General features: G+C 43.7%; 1 protein-coding gene across 6 annotated transcripts in view; it reads left to right on the forward strand.

The window, feature by feature from the left end:
- The window catches only part of LOC137411278 (coiled-coil and C2 domain-containing protein 1A), an 89,917-nt gene extending 70,625 nt beyond the window's left edge, over nucleotides 1-19,292 (forward strand). For 4 of the 6 annotated variants that reach the window (XM_068096651.2, XM_078769593.1, XM_068096659.2 and 1 more), the window contains 6 exons: nucleotides 9,298-9,338; nucleotides 9,871-9,928; nucleotides 12,228-12,354; nucleotides 15,586-15,662; nucleotides 17,480-17,527; nucleotides 17,720-19,292. In XM_068096651.2, coding sequence (XP_067952752.2) covers nucleotides 9,298-9,338; nucleotides 9,871-9,928; nucleotides 12,228-12,354; nucleotides 15,586-15,662; nucleotides 17,480-17,527; nucleotides 17,720-17,746 — 378 coding nt within the window. In that variant the 3' untranslated portion in view covers nucleotides 17,747-19,292. Of the gene's footprint in view, nucleotides 1-9,217; nucleotides 9,339-9,870; nucleotides 9,929-12,227; nucleotides 12,355-15,585; nucleotides 15,663-17,479; nucleotides 17,528-17,719 lie in introns of those variants that run through there. The other 2 variants (XR_013621721.1, XR_010981325.2) reach the window with 2 other exon arrangements.
- Nucleotides 19,293-19,776: the final 484 nt, after the last annotated feature.

Below are 19,776 nucleotides of genomic sequence, written 5' to 3' on the forward strand. Positions count from 1 at the left end.
CCGTCTCCATTTCCCTCACCCCGTCTCCATTTCCCTCACCCCGTCTCCATTTCCCTCACCCCGTCTCCATTTCCCTCACCCCATCTCCATTTCCCTCACCCTGTCTCCATTTCCCTCACTCCCTCTCCATTTCCCGCACTCCCTCTCCATTTACCTCGCTCTGTTTCAATTTACCTCTCCAATTATCCATTTACCTTGCTCCCTCTCCAATTCCCTCACTCCCTCTCCATTTCCCGCACTCCCTCTCCATTTCCCTCACCCCGTCTGCATTTCCCTCACCCCGTCTCCATTTCCCTCACCCGGTCTCCATTTCCCTCACCCGGTCTCCATTTCCCTCACCCGGTCTCCATTTCCCTCACCCGGTCTCCATTTCCCTCACCCCGTCTCCATTTCCCTCACCCCGTCTCCATTTCCCTCACCCCGTCTCCATTTCCATAACCCCGTCTCCATTTCCCTCACCCCGTCTCCATTTCCCTCACCCCGTCTCCATTTCCCTCACCCCGTCTCCATTTCCCTCACCCCGTCTCCATTTCCCTCACCCCGTCTCCATTTCCCTCACCCCGTCTCCATTTCCCTCACCCCGTCTCCATTTCCCTCACCCCGTCTCCATTTCCCTCACCCCGTCTCCATTTCCCTCACCCCGTCTCCATTTCGGTCACCCCGTCTCCATTTCGGTCACCCCGTCTCCACTTCGGTCACACCGTCTCCATTTCGGTCACCCCGTCTCCATTTCCCTCACCCCGTCTCCATTTCCCTCACCCCGTCTCCATTTCCCTCACCCCGTCTCCATTTCCCTCACCCCGTCTCCATTTCCCTCACCCCGTCTCCATTTCCCTCACCCCGTCTCCATTTCCCTCACCCCGTCTCCATTTCGGTCACCCCGTCTCCATTTCGGTCACCCCGTCTCCACTTCGGTCACACCGTCTCCATTTCGGTCACCCCGTCTCCATTTCCCTCACCCCGTCTCCATTTCCCTCACCCCGTCTCCATTTCCCTCACCCCGTCTCCATTTCCCTCACCCCGTCTCCATTTCCCTCACCCCGTCTCCATTTCCCTCACCCCGTCTCCATTTCCCTCACTCCCGCTCCATTTCCCGCCCTCCCTCTCCATTTACCTTGCTCTGTTTCAATTTACCTCTCCAATTATCCATTTACCTCACTCCGTCTCTATTTGTTTGCTCAGTCTACCATTTACCTTTACCATTTACCTTGGGTTCACCAACTATAACTTCCCAATATCTTGCATTGAGAGTCAAGAAGCAACCTGCACCAAGTACCTGAAAATATGGGCAGGGGTAAGCAGATGTACTTCCAACAGTGCCCGGTACAGAACCAGAAAAAGGTACGGTCCACAACTGAAAAGGCTTACCTCCTCCGTGAAATGTATGCAGGTCACTAAGTACCACCTTAACAAACACTACAGGGATAGTAAGACCCAAACACTGTACAGAGAGTGCTTAGAAACAAAGAAAAACAAGGCAAGGTGGAATGGTGTGCAAGTGTTAGAACGGAAGGAGCGACACCTTATCCTGAATGAGATGTGCAGAGGTCAAACTGACCGAGCAGGCTTCGGCGACAGGAAAAATCAAAAGCTGATAAGAGACATGACCAGAAGAGAACACAGGAAATGCCTTACTAATTTGGTAAAGGATATCGACGAGGAAGACATGTTGGTCTACCTGTATGGATGTGCTATTCAAGGACAGTGGTTGAGATGGGATTCTGCCATACAGACCAATACATCATGGAAGAAACTCCTCTATTTAAGGACATCGGAACTGCTGTCATTCCACATCAACGCTATCCATGACCAACTCCCTTCCCCAGCCAACCTAAGATTGTGGGGCCAAACCAACCTTGGACTGTGTCAACTGTGTGAGCCATCATCACCATTGCACACTGCTCCACATCTTAAATGGGTACAGCTACTACTCACTCCAAAATAGAAGATACAACTGGCGCCATGACCAAACCCTAAGAGCAATTGCATCAGGCCTGGCTCCTTATATCAAAGATGCAAATAAGAAGACCAGGATTGTATCAAAGCCAAACTCCATTCCCACCTTTGCATTCCGTACAACTGATGGTACATCCTACAGGAACCCAGCCTTGCCACTTCCACAGGTAGAAACACTGGACATCCTACAGAAAGCTAATGATTGGATGTTTTTGATGGATGAAGACCAAAGCCAATAGTGTTCCCTCCACAAATTATGGAAACTGCCAAATGGCCTGATATCACCATCTATTCGGCAGTAACTATGAATGTCATCATTATTGAATTGACAGTCCCGATGCAGGAGAACTTGTCCAATGCATGTGCCAGAAAGAAAGGCAAATACGAAGATCTGGTAGCTGATTGTGAACATAGAGGATGGTGTGTAAACTACTTTCCAGTAGAAATAGGTAGTAGTGGATATTACAATTCATCTTATGACTTATGCTCTAACTTCCCTGAAACTATCTGCTGCTCTTCTTCTGCTCCAATTGGCTCATCTGATCATGTGCTTGTTAAAGTGGACATCTCTCTGACCATTCTCAGGGAGACTGCTCAGCGTCGACGAGTCTGGCATTTCACTCAGGCCAACTGGCACGGTCTTCAAGCAGCCATCAATCATCTGGACTGGTCTCCCATCTCCACCACCTCTGACATCAACTCATCCTGGGAATTCTTCCAAAGTAAATTGCTCTCTCTCTCTCATGCACAGATTTATCCCATCTCGTCTTCAGTTGTCATACCCTTCCTCCCGTCCATGGTACACGGAATCTTGTGGTGAGGCTGTTGCCAAGAAACAACTTGCCTTCGTCTCCTGGAAAGCAAATCCAACAGAAGGAAATCTCATTTCCTTTCACAAAGCCCGAAACAAGTGTGTGTCCACCCTCAGGAGAGCCAGGAAACAATATCTCTCCGTTCTCAAGACCGAACTCTCTTATCTGTCTCCCTCTTCCAAATCCTGGTGGCATCTGGTCAAATCTGTTTCTGGTGTTTGTTCCCCCTCCATCCCCTCCTTTACCTCAAACGGCTACACAGCTGACTCCGCACGTGAAAAAGCTGAATGCCTCAACTCTGTGTTTGCCTCTAAATCTTGTGTCCCAAACCCATCCCTCTCTGTACCCACCGTACCCAGTCATACCCAGCTGCTCCTGGACTCCGTGTCCCTTCCTCCTGACAAGGTGGAAAAGTTTCTGTGAACCCTCGACTCTGATTCTGCAACTGGACCTGACGGCATCAGCCCACGGGTCCTAAAATCCTGTTCTTTTGCTCTTTCACTCCCTCTCTCTGTTCTCTTCACCCTCTCCTTTGCTCAAGGTCATCTGCCATCTGCTTGGAAATCTGCCAACATCACCGCTTTACACAAAAAATGTGCCAAAACAGATCGTAGCAACTACAGACCAATCAGCCTTCTCCCAATTATCAGCAAAGTCATGGAATCCATCATTGCTTCGGATATGAAATCTTTCCTCTTCTCAAATGGCTTTATCTCTGATCATCAATTTGGTTTCAGACCAGGTCACTCTACTCTGGACATGCTGCTTCTGCTGTCTCAACAATGGATGGAGGTCCTCAATGCCAAACAGGAAATTAGAGCTGTCTCCCTCGACATATCACGTGCCTTCGATACGGTCTGGCACCCCGCTCTGCTCACCAAACCCTCCTCCTTTGGTATCCATGGAAATCTCCACGCATGGCTGGCGGACATCCTCTCTAGTCGGTCAACGTGTGGCCCTGAATGGGTTTCTCTCATCTCCTCTTCCTGTTCAGGCTGGAGTTCCCCAAGGCAGTGTTCTGGGCCCTGTGCTTTTTCTGGTCTTCATCAATAATCTCTCTGACTCTCTTGAAAATCCTCTCTATCTCTTTGCTGATGACTCCACTCTCTGCCGCTCCATTCCTCATCCCTCAGATCAGCACTCTGCAGCCTCCCCACTCTCTGCAGACCTGGACAAAATCACAGACTGGGCAAACAAGTGGAACATGTCTTTCAATCCTGACAAATCTCACACTCTTACGATGTCTCCCCGAAAAGACCGACTGGACAACCCTCCCATCTACTTTCTGAATAATCCTCTCCAATAAGTTCTGTCACTCAAGCTTTTGGGGTCTCACTATCTGCCATGATCTTTCCTGGGAAAACCACATTTCCAAGCTGGCCTCCAAAGCCAGTCGCCGACTGGGCATCCTCCGTCGTGCGAAGTCCTTCCTTGGCACACCTGAGCTCCTCACCACATACAAGGCTTTCATCCGCAGCTCAATGGAGTACTGCTCTCCCCTCTGGGCTGGTGCTCCTGCCTCACACCTAGCTCGTCTTCACGCTGTTAAAACCATAGCGTTCAGAATCATTGGAATCTCCCACGATGATGCTATCTCCGAGGGCCTTTCACTTACTCACCGCAGGCAGGTTGGTGGTCTTTCCGTCTTCTACCGACTCCTCTCCGGCCTTGCTCCCCCAGCTCTCTCTGGGCCCTGTCACCCAAATATTCCTACAGGTCGCACAAGATCTGCCTGCAACCCTCTTATGGTTAAACTGCCAAAATCAAGACTCTCTTCTCACCTTCACTCCTCTTTTCTCCCGCCTCTGGAACAAACTCCCTCACTCTCTTCAATCCCATTCCTCCCTCCAGATCTTTAAAACAGCTGTTCACCACCATCTCTTATCTTCTCCCATCCAAAACCTTGATCTTTTCTACCCCCGCTAATTTCACCCCAAATCCTCTTTTTTTAAATACCAACTTCTTTCCTGGAAGTCCTTGGTGTCCTTGCGTTTTATACCTATGCTGCCTCCCCCCAAGCCCTCTCCCTCCCACACAGCTCCCGATGTCCCTGCTCTCAAATGTTGTGTTTGTGTGCTTCCCCTTCTCTCCCCATCTTGTCTATCGCTCCCCTTTTTATATACTTTGTTTGCTGGTTTGTTTGATTTGTTTGTTTGATAAATGTTAGCTCTTTCACGATCCTCGATTCTGTATCCAAAAAAAAAAAAAAAAGTCTTTCAGCAAATGCCTTATCCTTTCAGGCATCCCAAAAGGAAAGAGGAAGATTATTATGGACACTGCATCCAAAACGGCCCTTAGAGTGAGCTATGTCATCTGGCTATGCAGAAGCTCAAAGGCCTTCAGACAAATAGAATTACTGCTCACCCCAGAAATATGCTCTGAGGGAAGAGTGGCGGTTGAGCGTTCATAAAACCGGTTTAACCCACCAGAGTCTGGTCTGAAGTCCAGAAACCTCAGAGTATAGTTTTGAGTATAGTATAGCTTCAGATTATTGTTCCAGACAGAGATATTATGCAACAAGGTGAAGATTTTTCCTGAAGTCTTCATCATTTCAGGAGTGCTCATCCTAAAAGGGGTGATTGGAAGGCTCCGAAGATGACTACGCTGGTATTTCACCAATGAATTACCCCTTTACCATTTACATTACGCTCCATTTGTGCGACCAGTAGGAATATTTGGGGGACAGAGCACAGGGGGGGGGGGGGGAGGGGGGTGGTGGTGGTGTGTGTGTGTGTGTGTGTGTGTGTGTGTGTGTGTGTGTGTATGTGTGTGTGTTACAAGTTAAAAGAAACTAAAGAATTAATTACATGTAAAACCTCAAATATAGTTTACCTATTGACCTGTAGCAAATGTGCGATGCAATATGTTGGTGCATTGATGGGTTGACTGACTGCCTGGACGCAACTGAGGATGTGGATCTACTGATGTACCATCTATTGATGTGGATCCATGATCGAGGTTGTGGATCCGCCGTTTGGAGAGGTCCTGGGCTGAAAGGATCGAAACCTCGAGGAAGAACGGTGCCCAGCTGATGATCCATGCAGTCGGGAAACTAGTCAATTGCTTACGGGTTAACGTTCTTGCTTTAGGTGGAGAAACTATGTTTGAGGTTTGCAATTTAAATAAAGTTGAATATGGGATGTTGTGAAATTAACATCATTTACAACAATCCTTTAAATTATTTATATTTAAGTTTAGGAACAATCGATACTGTACAATTAATTAAGTGTGTGTGTGTGTGCGTGTGTGTGTGTGTGTTGTGTTGTGTTGCGTGTGTGTGTGTGTGTGTGTGCGTGTGTGTGTGTGTGTTGTGTTGTGTTGCGTGTGTGTGCGTGCATGTATAAAAGAGAGAGATAGAATTGTGAGGAACAGCAATGAAAAAAACGAGGTGTGTGTGTGTGTGTGTGTGTGTGTGTGTGTGTGTGTGTGTGTGTGTGTGTGTGTGTGTGTGTGTGTGTGTGTGTGTGTTAGGTAGTTACGGAGCACTTGTGTGTCATCACGTGGAATGATGGGAAATCCAGGTAGCGGTTTCCTGTACACTGATGTTCTTAAGGATAAATGTGTCCAGAAAAGCCAAGGATTCACATTCGTTTTAACAAGTAGATTTTATAAAGGGAAAAATTGAAGTGATGGAGTTGTGCAGAGACAGTAGAATGACTGCAACAGATAACAAATGTGTCCACCCACATATCAATACAAATACAATACAGAGGAATCTCCGGCGATTAAGCTAACTCCGAGGGCCTTTCACTCACTCACCGCAGGCTGGTTTTTGGTCTTCCTGTCTTCTACCGACTCCTCTCCGGCCTTGCTCCCCCAGCTCTCTCTCTGTGCTCTGTCCCCCAAATATTCCTACAGGTCGCACAAGATCTGCCAGCAACCCTCTTCTGGTGACACTGCCAAAATCTAGGCTCTCTGCTCACCTTCACTCCTTCATTCCTCTTTTCTCCCGCCTCTGGAACAAACTCCCTCACTCTATTCAATCCCACTCCTCCCTCCAGGTCTTTAAAACAGCTGTTCGCCACCATCTCTCATCTTCCCCCATCCAAAACCATGATCTTTTCTACCCCCCTTAATTCACCCAGGATCCACTTTTCTGAAATACCAACTTCTTTCCTGGAAGTCTTAGCAGTGTCCACGTGTTTTTTTTTTTACCTCTCCCACTCCCCACACCCCTTCCCACACCTCCTCCCCCCAAGCCCTCTACCTCCCACAGATCTCCCGATGTCCCTGCTCTCAAATGTTGTACTTGTGTGCTTCCCCCTCTCTCTGCCCATCTTGTCTCCCGCTCTCTTTATTTTAGTCTTATGTGTCCGTTTTTTTTTTGTCATTAATGTTAGCTCTTACACTAGCCTCGATCTTGTATAGAAAAAAAAAAATACCAACGCCATTGTGGCACAATAATATGGGGGAGAGATGGGGTTGGTAGTTCATTGGGCCTCCAATTCCTTCATGACAATGTTGGCCACCTCGGCAGACACTGGGGATCCCGTTGCTGGACCAACTACCTGTCTATAATGTCCCCCTTTAAAGAGGAAAGAGGTTGAATTGAGACAGAGGAGATGGATGTCAGGCTTGTGATATTTGGAGAGTCCAGATGATCTTGATGCAGCTCCACTATTGCTGTACAAATGACAATACTCTGTCGGAAAAACGTTTGTCTGACTTGAGCTTCTTGAGTGACGCATTCAGTTTTATTTCCTCAGATTGTGGGATCTGAAGGAAGGTGTTGGTAAGTAATTGTGTCCGAAAGCATGCTAATCATCTTCCCTCATAGTCATTGTGGTCCATCACAACAATGGCGGAGCCTTTGTTAGCCTGGATAATTACAATATAATCCCGTGTGCACAATGCCCATAAGGCCTGCCTTTCTTCACCATGAAGGTTTCCCCAACCACAGTCGATAGAACGGGGATGGGGTAAAATGCCAGCCACCTGTGACGATATCACTGCACGTGTCTCTTCGGCCGAGTCTGCAATAGCCACATTGCCCAATGCGGCTGTCCTCGTGACTGCTACATCCTGGAGCGTAACGACAAATTAAACCTCTCAGTATGACCGCTGACTGTTTCATCAACCTGTGCATTTGATATGCTGACGTGTACCAGTAATTGCTGTTCGTTGTGCTCTGGTGGTCTGTAAATTGCACACTCCCAATCTCCCATTCAAGACATTCAGACTTTATTCAATGAACAGTCTAAATAATCTGCATCCTAAATGGAACCCTATATTCAACACCCATATGCACTCGGTAGAGCACATACCTCCTCCAGGTTGAACAGTTTATGTTTCGTATCCCACTGAAGGCCGGATCTGCATCCGGACCTGGACCAAGATCATCTAATCTGCATCCGGACCTGGACCAAGATCTAATCTGCATCCGGACCTGGACCAAGATCTAATCTGCATCCGGACCTGGACCAAGATCTAATCTGCATCTGGACCTGGACCAAGATCATCTAATCTGCATCCGGACCTGGACCAAGATCTAATCTGCATCCGGACCTGGACCAAGATCTAATCTGCATCCGGACCTGGACCAAGATCATCTAATCTGCATCCGGACCTGGACCAAGATCGAATCTGCATCCGGACCTGGACCAAGATCTAATCTGCATCCGGACCTGGACCAAGATCTAATCTACATCCGGACCTGGACCAAGATCTAATCTGCATCCGGACCTGGACCAAGATCTAATCTGCATCCGGACCTGGACCAAGATCATCTAATCTGCATCCGGACCTGGACCAATATCTAATCTGCATCCGGACCTGGACCAAGATCTAATCTGCATCCGGACCTGGACCAAGATCTAATCTGCATCCGGACCTGGACCAAGATCTAATCTGCATCCGGACCTGGACCAAGATCTAATCTGCATCCGGACCTGGACCAAGATCTAATCTGCATCCGGACCTTGTTCTTGTCACCACTAAGTTTTGATCCAGCAAGTTTTGTCATAACTCGCCCAACTTTTTCAAATATCATGCTATATGTCGTTTTCTGCCCATCTCTCAATTATGAAGAATCACTTTAAAGATTAAAAAACACTCTCGTATCCGGATCCAGATCTTCACTAAAATCGAATCAATTTTGTCCGTGTCACACACCCAATCTCTCCACCAAATTTCGTCCGAATCTGTCCATAACTTTTTGAGATATTCCTGCTCACAGACAGACAAACAGACAGATAGAGGTGAAAACATAACCTTTGTCCACCTTCTGTGTCAGAGGTAACAACTGGTTTAACCATACAAAGCTAGACGGGTACAACAATGAGCAAATGTTATTCAACTTTAATGCATTCATTCCACGTATCTGATTGTTGTTGAGTTTATCAAAGTTAATCTTATCGGCATTTCATATTACTGTGTACTTTTCATATGGGCATGTGTAAGTGCTTGAACATCTGTGTGTGAGCATTTGCATGTGTGTGGTGTCTTTACAGTTGACGTGTTAAGCCAAATACTCAAAATTTGCCGGTGGTTGTGCATTCTCACACGTCTGCATGTGCTTTGATATCCACAGATCCTCTTTCAAGGTCTGAAGCTGAACCTGAAGCCTGTAATGTGGGTCTCACATGCACATTTAAAACATAAACATGGATAATTTCCCTTGCCAGAGGAGGGGGTATTGCATTTGCGTCCATTTGTCTGTCTGTCTGTCTGTCTGTCTGTTTGTTACTTGCGAAAATCGAAGATTTTTCAAGTACATAGGTTGGTCTTGTGCATTATTCTGTCTGTCTGTCTGTTTAGCTGTTCGTCAACCACTGTCACAACCACTGTCACTGTCACAAGCACGAATGTAGAAGCAGGTCACATGTTATGAACTGTGAATGTTAAGGTCCGTATATATATATATACACACATACACACACACACATACATACAGATGTAAAATCTACACATCTCATTTTTATTGTGTCGTCCTTGATGAGGCTTTGCATCCTTATTTTTAAATGTTTCATTGATTTATATAACTGCTATATTTTTGTTTTCTAAGTTGTTTGGTTTTTAGATTTCTGTTTCGACGTTTGTGGCTTAATTGTATCATGTGGACAAATGCAATCATATAATATGTTGTGTTGATTTTCTTTTTCAGTTACAGCATGGCAAGTGTGGAGGTGCTGAGGTTTGACAAAAAGCTGCTTGACAAGGAGGTAGGCGCAAGTTTTGTCTTTTACAATACCTTGAGGCATTTCCGAAGTCATGCTCTACGGTTATTTTCCATTGTACGTTCATTTTTTTGCATTTCAATCGTCTGGATCACTTATCTGAACATCATCTGACCCTTCTTTTCAATTTGTAATATTTTTTTGATGACGATACAAGTCCATGTTGTTATTGAACCTCTTTAGAACATTATTGCGAGACGGTTTTATTTTTCCAACAATGTTTAAAATCCAGAGACCTCTACAACCTCATCGGCAAACCAATTGACAATAGTTTTTGAAAGATAGTCCAGAAACATTAGAGCATTGTTTGAAACTGGCACTGCTGATCACATTGTTTGACCAATGGAGGGGTATATTTACAGTATTGGAAATGATTATGGTAACAGAGGAAAAACTGTGGCTATAAAATGCAAACATTGCAAATATCACGTACTCGAATAACATCTCTTGTGTAACTAGAATGTATCCTCCATATACCTCAGCCAGGCTGAACAGTTTATGTTTGTGTCCCACTGATGGGCCAGATCTAGATCGGGATCTGATCCAAAACCTAATCAGCTTGTTCTTGTCAATATTACCCAACTCATCCACCACGTTTTGTACGAAACTTTTGTACATCCACCAACTCATCCATCATGCTATATATTGTTTTGGCCCTATCACTCAATGGTGAAGAATTACTTAGAAAATTCTCAAATCCAGATCTTCACCAAAATGTAATCATTTCGTCCATGTCACATACTCAACCTCTCCACCAAATTTCATCCGAATCCCTCCACAAAATTGTCAGATATCCTGTGAGATGTTTCACTATCTTGTTTTCATGTCCTTTTATTAAAATAAACCCTTGTTTCATAAGACATGCCGGTGTCTGCGAATGTCAATTGAAATAAGACCTGCTGGTGTCTGCAAATGTCAATTGAAATAAGACCTGCTGGTGTCTGCATGACTTTGCATTCCCACGGGAGGACATGTGGATGAAGAAGATGGATGCAGCCACTTCGTCCGCTTCATGCACATCACTCGTTTTGTAATAATTGTCTTTTCCCCTGAGGACCTAAATTAGGTTAGTACCCTGATTTATTATTGACGGGTTTACATCACATTCGGCTTCTCCATCCGCTCGGGCGTGTTAGCGACCAGATTTGGCATCCACAAAATGACCGCTTCAGCATTTTGCAGTTCTACATCTAACTGGTAAACAGTCGTGGGGAAGAGTCTGTAAATACGACAATATGTATTGAACCAATCCAGACATGATTTGGCACACAAAACCCTTCCCTCTTGAAATCTACGGTATTTGTCTTGTTTTTTTCCTTTCCCCCCCCCCCCCCCCCCTTTTCATCTTTTTTTTTTTTTTACTCTCATTCACTTTGCTTCAGCCTGGTGTTGTCAGCCTTCAACCTTGAAGGTTGTCAGCCTTCAACCTAGCGGCTAGGGTGCCAGCTTAGGATAACCTAGGATCCTGGGTTCGAATCCCGGTCGATCGCTGAATTAACGACCAGGGGGGTTGACTCAGCCTGTCATCCTTCCGAGGTCGGTTAATTGAATACCAGTTCACTGGTAATTCCCTGCTTGTCGTAAAAGGCGACAAAAAGGGTTGGCGGCAGGAAGGGCATCCGGCCGTAAAACATTGCTTCAAAAAGGCGACCAACAAAAACAACAACAACCACGGTGCCCAAAAAAGGCCAACCCCCGCTTTGCGGGGAAAAATGGCCTCTAAAGGTGTTTTTTTATTTATTATTATTCACTTTGCTCAAGTGATTGAACCAAAATTGGCTTTGGACATTTTTGTCCAGAACTATATTTTGCCTGTTACAATAATGACATTTTTTTCTTCTTCTTCTCCTATTCCCTTTATAAGGGGTGAGGTCCAATGGCACCAAGCTTCTGCTCTGCCTTGACCAGGATACTCCTTCAATTCCCTCTGTCTTCAGCCAACTCTCTCCATTCTCCGACCGTTGTAGCTTAGCTTGTGACTACTATTGTAAAAACGTATTCTTCTTTCATCCCATGACATCATTAAAATCTGCTTGGTGGCCTTCTGGTGTTAGATGTACGACTAAAGCAGTTAAGAACATACTCGGCACTAAAACTTCAAAATAAAGCACTTTGGCCTGTTGTATTATTATGATGGCCAATCATAAGATTGTACTGTATTTACATGTATAGATATGTTTCTTACCGTACAATAATGTATGGTAAGAAATGATTTATTATTTCTTAGGAAAAATGATTTATTTTTTCTTTACATAGGAAACATGTTTTGTTACCTTTTTTACAGCTTGCCACTTATGTGCAAAAAGCCCGTGTTCTTCCTGAATCTCTTCTTGCTCACTCACTGGAGCTTGGCCAGCGTCTAGAGTGGCAGTGCACGCGGCTCGAGTGTGCCACTGCTGCCTTCATGCAGGGTGAGCATTTGCTACAAAACCCATTCAGAGTTGTCGTTTGTGTGTGTGTGTATTGTGTTTGTACACATGTACATCATATACTGTTGTTAACATTGCCGTGATAATTTGGCTCTCCCATGAAGTGAATATATCTAACTGAAACGTACATATTTAATGTTGTTATTATTTATGAAGAATGACGAGGTGTACATTTAATCGGTGCGCAATATCACAACGCCCAACACAGCCTGGCCACATACTGAACAGATAACACCATGTTTGTTAAATGGAGACATCATGGGATCATAATCAATGACCAATATCATAATTTGGACAACTCTCATGGATCTGTGGCCAATAGTATTGTTAAATTCATCAAGAAGAATATCTCTGCTTTGGAAAAGTGATCTGAAAGGCTTTCACAAATAACATGGTCTTACTCGCCACACATACACATCAAAATTATCTTGCTGACATCACCCACGCAACATAGATCAACAATCAAATAGTCTAATGTCGTCCCCACTGACTTGGCTCCAGAATTTGTAGCAAGGAAGCCTTTTATGACCAGTAAGAATAAAGCAAGAACGAGGTCAAGCTTGTCTCTCTGGACATATATTGTCCATTTGACCACAGCCTGGCACTCTCCGCTGCTTCTTTTTACGGCGTAGCCCATAGCGCAATGCTGTGTCTACAACAGTGATTGTCTATCCATATGTCCTCACAAATGTCCACCAATCAGAGCTGAGGATCTTGTCACATGACAGGTGGACAGTGTTGGACAGCGTTTAGTAACCATTACAGTTGCATATTTTACTAAAAGGAAATGTAATAACCTTCTGTGGAACGTTTTGGGGCCCAGTTGGTGTCATAAGGTAGGTAGGAGGTTTCACAAATTCCTCAATCCAATTATGAGTTTGAAATGCGATCGACAGACTTTGTTCCCAAATCCAGAAGTGAACAGATTATGACGGTTCGCTGGTTTGATAATATCTCAATCCAATCGTGATTTAACCCTTTGAGTACGGGATTTTTTTTTTTTTTAAATACCCCCGGTACGGGATTAATTTGGCATTTTGGTACGGGAATGCAACCACGTACTGACGATCTATTTATAGGTATAGTCGATGACGTGTAGTAACGTCATCCGTACACAAAACTTTTTCGCGGGTTGCAGCACTGGACGTCATCCGTACTCAAAGGGTTAACATTATATTTTGATATAATAATACTATGGTATTAATTTGTGAATGGAATGATGAATGATGCTGTTCAGAATGAAAATATAGAGATATTGAGTTTAAAGCAGAATGAGGAAATGACGTAAGGCATTCCATCCGTGACATTCGCGGATTCCCATTTGCAGTTCCGCCATTGATTGGATATAGCAACATTCAGACTGGGAACGTTTTTTGTGCAAGTCCTTCACGAACCTGCTCTCAATGCCTGACGTTCGACTGAAGCTGGCACAGGAATGTGGAATTTAATGGTTCATCATTTGCCATTCACCTTCCTCCCCCCCCCACCCCCCCTCCACCCACCCCCCAAGTCATTCACGAACCAGCTGTCTATGCCCGAAGTCAAAAAAGTTTAACACTTACATTATTTGCTAACTTTGCTATTTGCTAACCAGATGGGGGTTACTGGCAGGTTGTGTGCGCCCTGCCGAAACCTGGGGTGGACAGGACATGGAAAGGGCAGAGGGTGCAAGACCATAAAGGAGGACAAAGAGACCACCAACCTGACTGTAGTGTGAAAGTGAATACTTTTGCCAGTGGAATACAAGGCCACCACACCTAGGCCATTTGGCCAGGGTGCTGGCATTAGTTCGCCTACTCTTCGCGAAGGACAACGTGGGATCCTGATGTCCACCAATTAATGCTGGCAGACAGGGGCACCCTATTTGACATCCATCCGAGGGACAACACACACATTAATACCTCGCCCTGCTTGCAAAACACCAGGATGACAGTTTATAGCTAGGCCAGGATTCAAACCCAGGGTTTTTTGATAGACCAGGTTTTTGTTGAAAGACATCTCAATTCTGCGAGGTATATTTACATCTTAAAGATACTTGTCCTACCTTTGTACCAACAAATCAGGCCAAGGTGTATTGCTTGCATTTTTCATGGTGCCAATGCTGCACACCTCAAATAATCACAGTCTTCACGAGGAAACCATGCATTTGACTTATTCCATTAGTTCTCCATACCCCATACATTAAACTTTTGAGGAACTCGGTTCTCAGCCGAGAACAACACATCCACGTCCTGCTAATGTGATGTAATTGATGGAAATCTGCAGTTGGATGCAGGGAGTGCTGGGCTAGAATGTTCCATATTCCAAAATATTTCTGATTTGATGCCAAACTAGATATGACCTCTCTTCCTGCTGTAAAAGGTTGATTAATCAAGTCTTGAAATAAAACATTTAATTCACTGGCTTGTTTTAACACTTTATGCACCAAGCTACCATATTGATACCAACAACGGTTAGCAGGCAGGTTGGTGGTCTTTCTGTCTTCTACCGACTGCTATCCAGGCTAGCTCCCCCAGCTCTGTCTGTGCTCTGTCCCACAAATATTCCTACAGTCACACAAGATCTGCCAGCAACCCTCTTATGGTTAAACTGCCAAAATCAAGACTCTCTGCTCACCTTCACTCTTTCAATCCTCTTTACTACCGCCTCTGGAACAAACTCCCTCATTCTCTTCAATCACACTCCTCCCTCCAGGTCTTTAAAACAGCTGTCCACCACCATCTCCTATCTTCCCCCATTCAAAACCTTGATCTTTTCTACTCCCGTTAATTCACCCCAGATCCACTTTTTTAAAATACCGACTACTTTCCTGGAAGTCCTAGCAATGTCCATGTGTTTTATACCTCTCCCATGCCTCCTACCCCCAAGTCCTCTCCCTCCCACAGATCTCCCGATGTCCCTGCTCTCTGCTGTTGTACTTGTGTGCTTCCCTCTCTCTCTCCCTATCTTGTCTCCCGCTCCCTTTATTGTTTGTTTTGTGTGTCCATTTGTTTGTTTGTGATTAATGTTAGCTCGTACACGAGCCTCGATCTTGTATACAAAAAAATAATAATTATCATGGCATTGCTCAATACTACTTTTGAGGTTGGAAATTCTGTTTTTTCTCAATGAAGTTTTTCATTGATTTGTTTTTGTTTAATTGTTCTTGATCATTTTGAATTTATAAATTGTGATCTAAAAACCGCATGTTCCTTCTGCTTGACTACTTTACAGAATATCAAGATTACCTAAAAGAATTGCTCAGAAAGTACACTGATGAAGTTTACAAATTGCAGCGATTTGGAGACAGGGTGAGTAATTTTATTATCTTTTCTTACCCCTTCAAGGTATTGTGGTTGAAATAAAATAGGCCAGGTATGGGGTTGTGGTGGTTTGGGAGAGGTGGGGTCGGAGGGTGGACTTGAGCAGCAGAACCGGGTAGAACAGTGACATCTAAAACGGATTCTGATTGTGGTGACGTCAAATAATTTTATTCGGAATACCTTTGTATGGTTTTCTGCATTACTTGCTGAATCGTTCTGTATTTTGCATCCTCCGAGCAAGTCCGTCTGTTTAGTGGTTTTTTCTGGCACAGTTCAAACTTGTTTTTTTGGAGGGCTATTTTTAAGTGCACCCCACTCTTTTACCCCCAAAAATTCATCTGTCAAAATATTTATGGGAGGTACTTTTTATTGTTAACTTTTTTTTTTGTACACTGTAGCACACACACACACAACGTCACTCTCAGGCTCTTTTGCACACATGTGATCACAATATATGATAATTCGTGGTTCAGTAACAGCCCTACCACAACCACAGTAATAAATACCAGTCACTCTTCTCTCATCATCATCATCATTTGGGTTACATAACTTGGGATACTAAAAAGGCATAATTCAGAAAATAATTATCATGTGCTCGTGAAGTGAAAAGCCAGGGTTAGGCATTCGGCTGCATATTTACGTGTGGCGTACATGTCTGCATTTTTTTAATTCATTTTTTTCAGCAACTGATGGTCCGATTGACACGAAATTTTCACCATAGGAGCTCCTCCTCCTGCAGAATTTTTTTAATGATAATTATGATGTCATAGGTCACGTAGCACAGGTGCCATCTTGGAAAAATCGAAAAACGTTGCACCTCTATCTCCAAAACTGCTCCATGGAAAAAATTGAAACATGGTGCGTTGTCATGTACTCCCATGGGGAATAAGATATGTTAAAGATGTTATCGGTACCTTCACCATGTAATGCATGGCTCAAAGGCTTCTATGGGAATTTCAATGGCAGCCAGGTCCATTGGACCAGAGTCATGAATTAGTGTTAATTATGACTAATTCGACAAGTACAACGCTTGATCCGATCAGTATGAATTTTTTTTCTTTGCAATTGTTGGTCTGATTGACACAATTTCACCATAGGAGTGCCTCCACCTGTAGAATTGTAGTGATAATTATGATGTCATGGGTCACGTGATACAAGCGCCATCTTGGAAAAACCCAAAACGTTGCACCTCTATATCTCCGAAACCTCTCCATGGAAAAAGTTGAAACGTGGCTCATTGTAAAGAACTCCACATGGGGAATAAGGTGTTGTTACCCATGACCTCATTGGTGCCTTAATTATGACGTCATAATGCGACATGGACAACACTTTGTCTGATCAGTTTTAAATTTATTGAGTGTGATATACGCAACAATTATATTAGAGAATATTAATTTATTATCTAATCGCTCACGTGGTCTGGCAGCCATATTGGATCGAAGGAAAAAAAACCTTCAAAAACAGTAGAGTTGGCTCACACCAAGTTGACTGCGCAGGGTAAGTTTTCTATGAATACCATCTAGTTTTTGGGGTGATTAATTTTGCTGGGTTTACAGGTGAATCTCTCACCACCTCCGTCTATTTTGGATGCTGCTTTCCAGATCATACGAGTCTCATTATCTTGGTATCCCAGATTTATATCCCTTATACTGGCTTGCTTGGTCCAATACCTGATGTTTTTTTTAAATATCCTTGTCCTAAAAAAGAACTATAGTTAAAAATAAGTTCCACTTTGCATTATGTGTTTGTGGTGTGGACTTCAGTATAGATGTCATGCGTCTTACCTTGTTTTTGTTGCATTTTAGGAACAAGTAGAAATATTCCTTTTGAAAAAACAACTTGTGGAAAAGGAGGTAAGCTTTAATATTTCACCATGTTCAAAAGATTCATGTTATATTCCCCTACAATTATTCCATTCCTTTGCTTTTTCTTACATTGCTTTTCTTATTCTCCTTTTCTTATCCTTCCTACTGCATGTTTCTGCTCTCCACTGCTTATCCCTAGGTGCGTACACCCTAATGAGTTACCTTTCTCTCTTTCCCCAGATTGCCGAGCATGGAAGATCAAGATAGCTTTGAACTTTTTTCATGTGAAGAATGAGTTTCATAATGACTTTCGATACAGGCATTGCATTCACAATTACTCTGTTTAGATAACAAGACTTTGGAAAAATGTACGGACAAGATCAGCTGATTTTCCTCAAACGGACGGAGTCCTTGTTTGCTTGCTTTGTGCACTTTCCATTGTCTTCGTGAAATATGCATTCCCCCTCCCCACCCCCCAGTTTCTATTTTAACCCAGACAATGTCCTAAAGTAAATAATTTGCGGGTTTCCGCTTCTTAGATAGCATTTAAATTAAAGAGAAGAACATCAATTGCATTTTTTAAGAGGGGGTCGGGGGGGGGGGGGGGAGGGGGAGGAGTCTTGTACCATAACAATGCAATCGAACCACTGTGTTTTGCAGCCAAGCAAGAACTTAAGCATAGCAAGCAGGATCCAAATATTTGTTTGCCCTTGGTATATTTTAAAAATTCGCACAATAATGCATAAATGGACTGTGAGCTATTCATTCATGAAAATGATCATCATGGGGCCAACGGCCCTACAATGATCAATGTTAACGATGATGATGATGACGGCAGCGGCTAGGCAAGAGTGTGCAGCATCTTTGTTTTCACCCTTTTTGTTAAGACATTTAAAAAAAAAAGATTTTTTTTTGGACCAACTTACAAGGGTGAATCAAATTTGACCTGGACTTGGGTTTATAAAAAGGTGGATACTGTTAATGCATTCATTCTGTTTGAGGAAATTTGTCTCGGGTGGGTAACCAATACCCATAATAATGTTTGATCCATTAATCATTTTCCTGACAATGAGGATGATGGAGAGTTAAATGACAAAAATGGTAGAACGACATATAATTGTAAAATTTCTGGTCACCAAAAGCATCAAGCCTATCGAAATTTACAAACAATTGGCTGCACACCATGTTGCCACAGTGTCTGAAGGTCAGGCGTATTAAAGAAGTCCTTGGGGGTAAAAAGCTTTGGATGAGCAAGGCTAGTATTATTGACCTGAACTCGCTGCCTACCTGTGCAAAACAATTATACACCGAAAAGATAGGAAAGCTTCCATTCCAAGTTTGTGTCCAAAGATAGTGAGTACTTTGAAAAGTAATGCCATTTAATTTTCTGTGATATTGTATATGCAAAGCTTGCCTATGAGTATAAACAAAAGTTCAGATCAAATTTGACGTAACCCCATTGTTGCATTTTGTTATATTTTGGTGAAATGAAGAATGAAATACTTGAGCTACGATTTTCCTGTATTGGTGCTCAAACATTGACTGGTAGTAGTGCCAGCCAGCCCCATCGCGAAAGAATTTGTAAAACAACACACAATCTATTACTCTTATTTCACCGAAATGAATTTCTGAAACTATGATATATTGATTTTTTTTATTTTTATAACTTCCTCCATCCATATTTCACATGATGATATAGTCTTGCTTTAGTTACCACTGGCCCATTGATGTATCTAACAGAAGTAATGAACCTGTTCTATGTAATTTCATTTGATTAAGTACCAGTCTTTGTAATAAAATAAAATCAATCATCGCTTCTGACATCAAATCCTTCCTCTTCTCCAATGGCTTGATCTCGGATCATCAATTTGGATTCAGACCAGGTCACTCTACTCTGGACATGCTGCTTCTGCTTTCCCAACAATGGACGGAGGTCCTCAATGCCAAACAGGAAATCAGAGCTGTCTCCCTTGACATATCTCGTGCCCTCGATACGGTCTGGCACCCAGCTCTGCTCACATTCCTACAGGTCGCACAAGATCTGCCTGCAACCCTCTTCTGGTGAAACTGCCAAAATCAAGAATCTGCTCACCTTCACTCCTTCAATCCTCTTTTCTCCCGCCTCTGGAACAAACTCCCACACTTTTCAATCCCTCTCCTCCCTCCAGGTATTTAAAACAGCTGTTCACCACCATCTCTTATCTTCCCCCATCCAAAACCTTGATCTTTTCTACCCCCATTAAAACACCCCAAATCCACCTCTTTCAATCCCCAACTTCTTTCCTGAAATTCCTTGT

This window comes from Myxine glutinosa, chromosome 1 (genome assembly GCF_964187855.1).
Source record: "Myxine glutinosa chromosome 1, kmMyxGlut1.1, whole genome shotgun sequence".
Lineage (NCBI taxonomy): Eukaryota > Metazoa > Chordata > Myxini > Myxiniformes > Myxinidae > Myxine > Myxine glutinosa.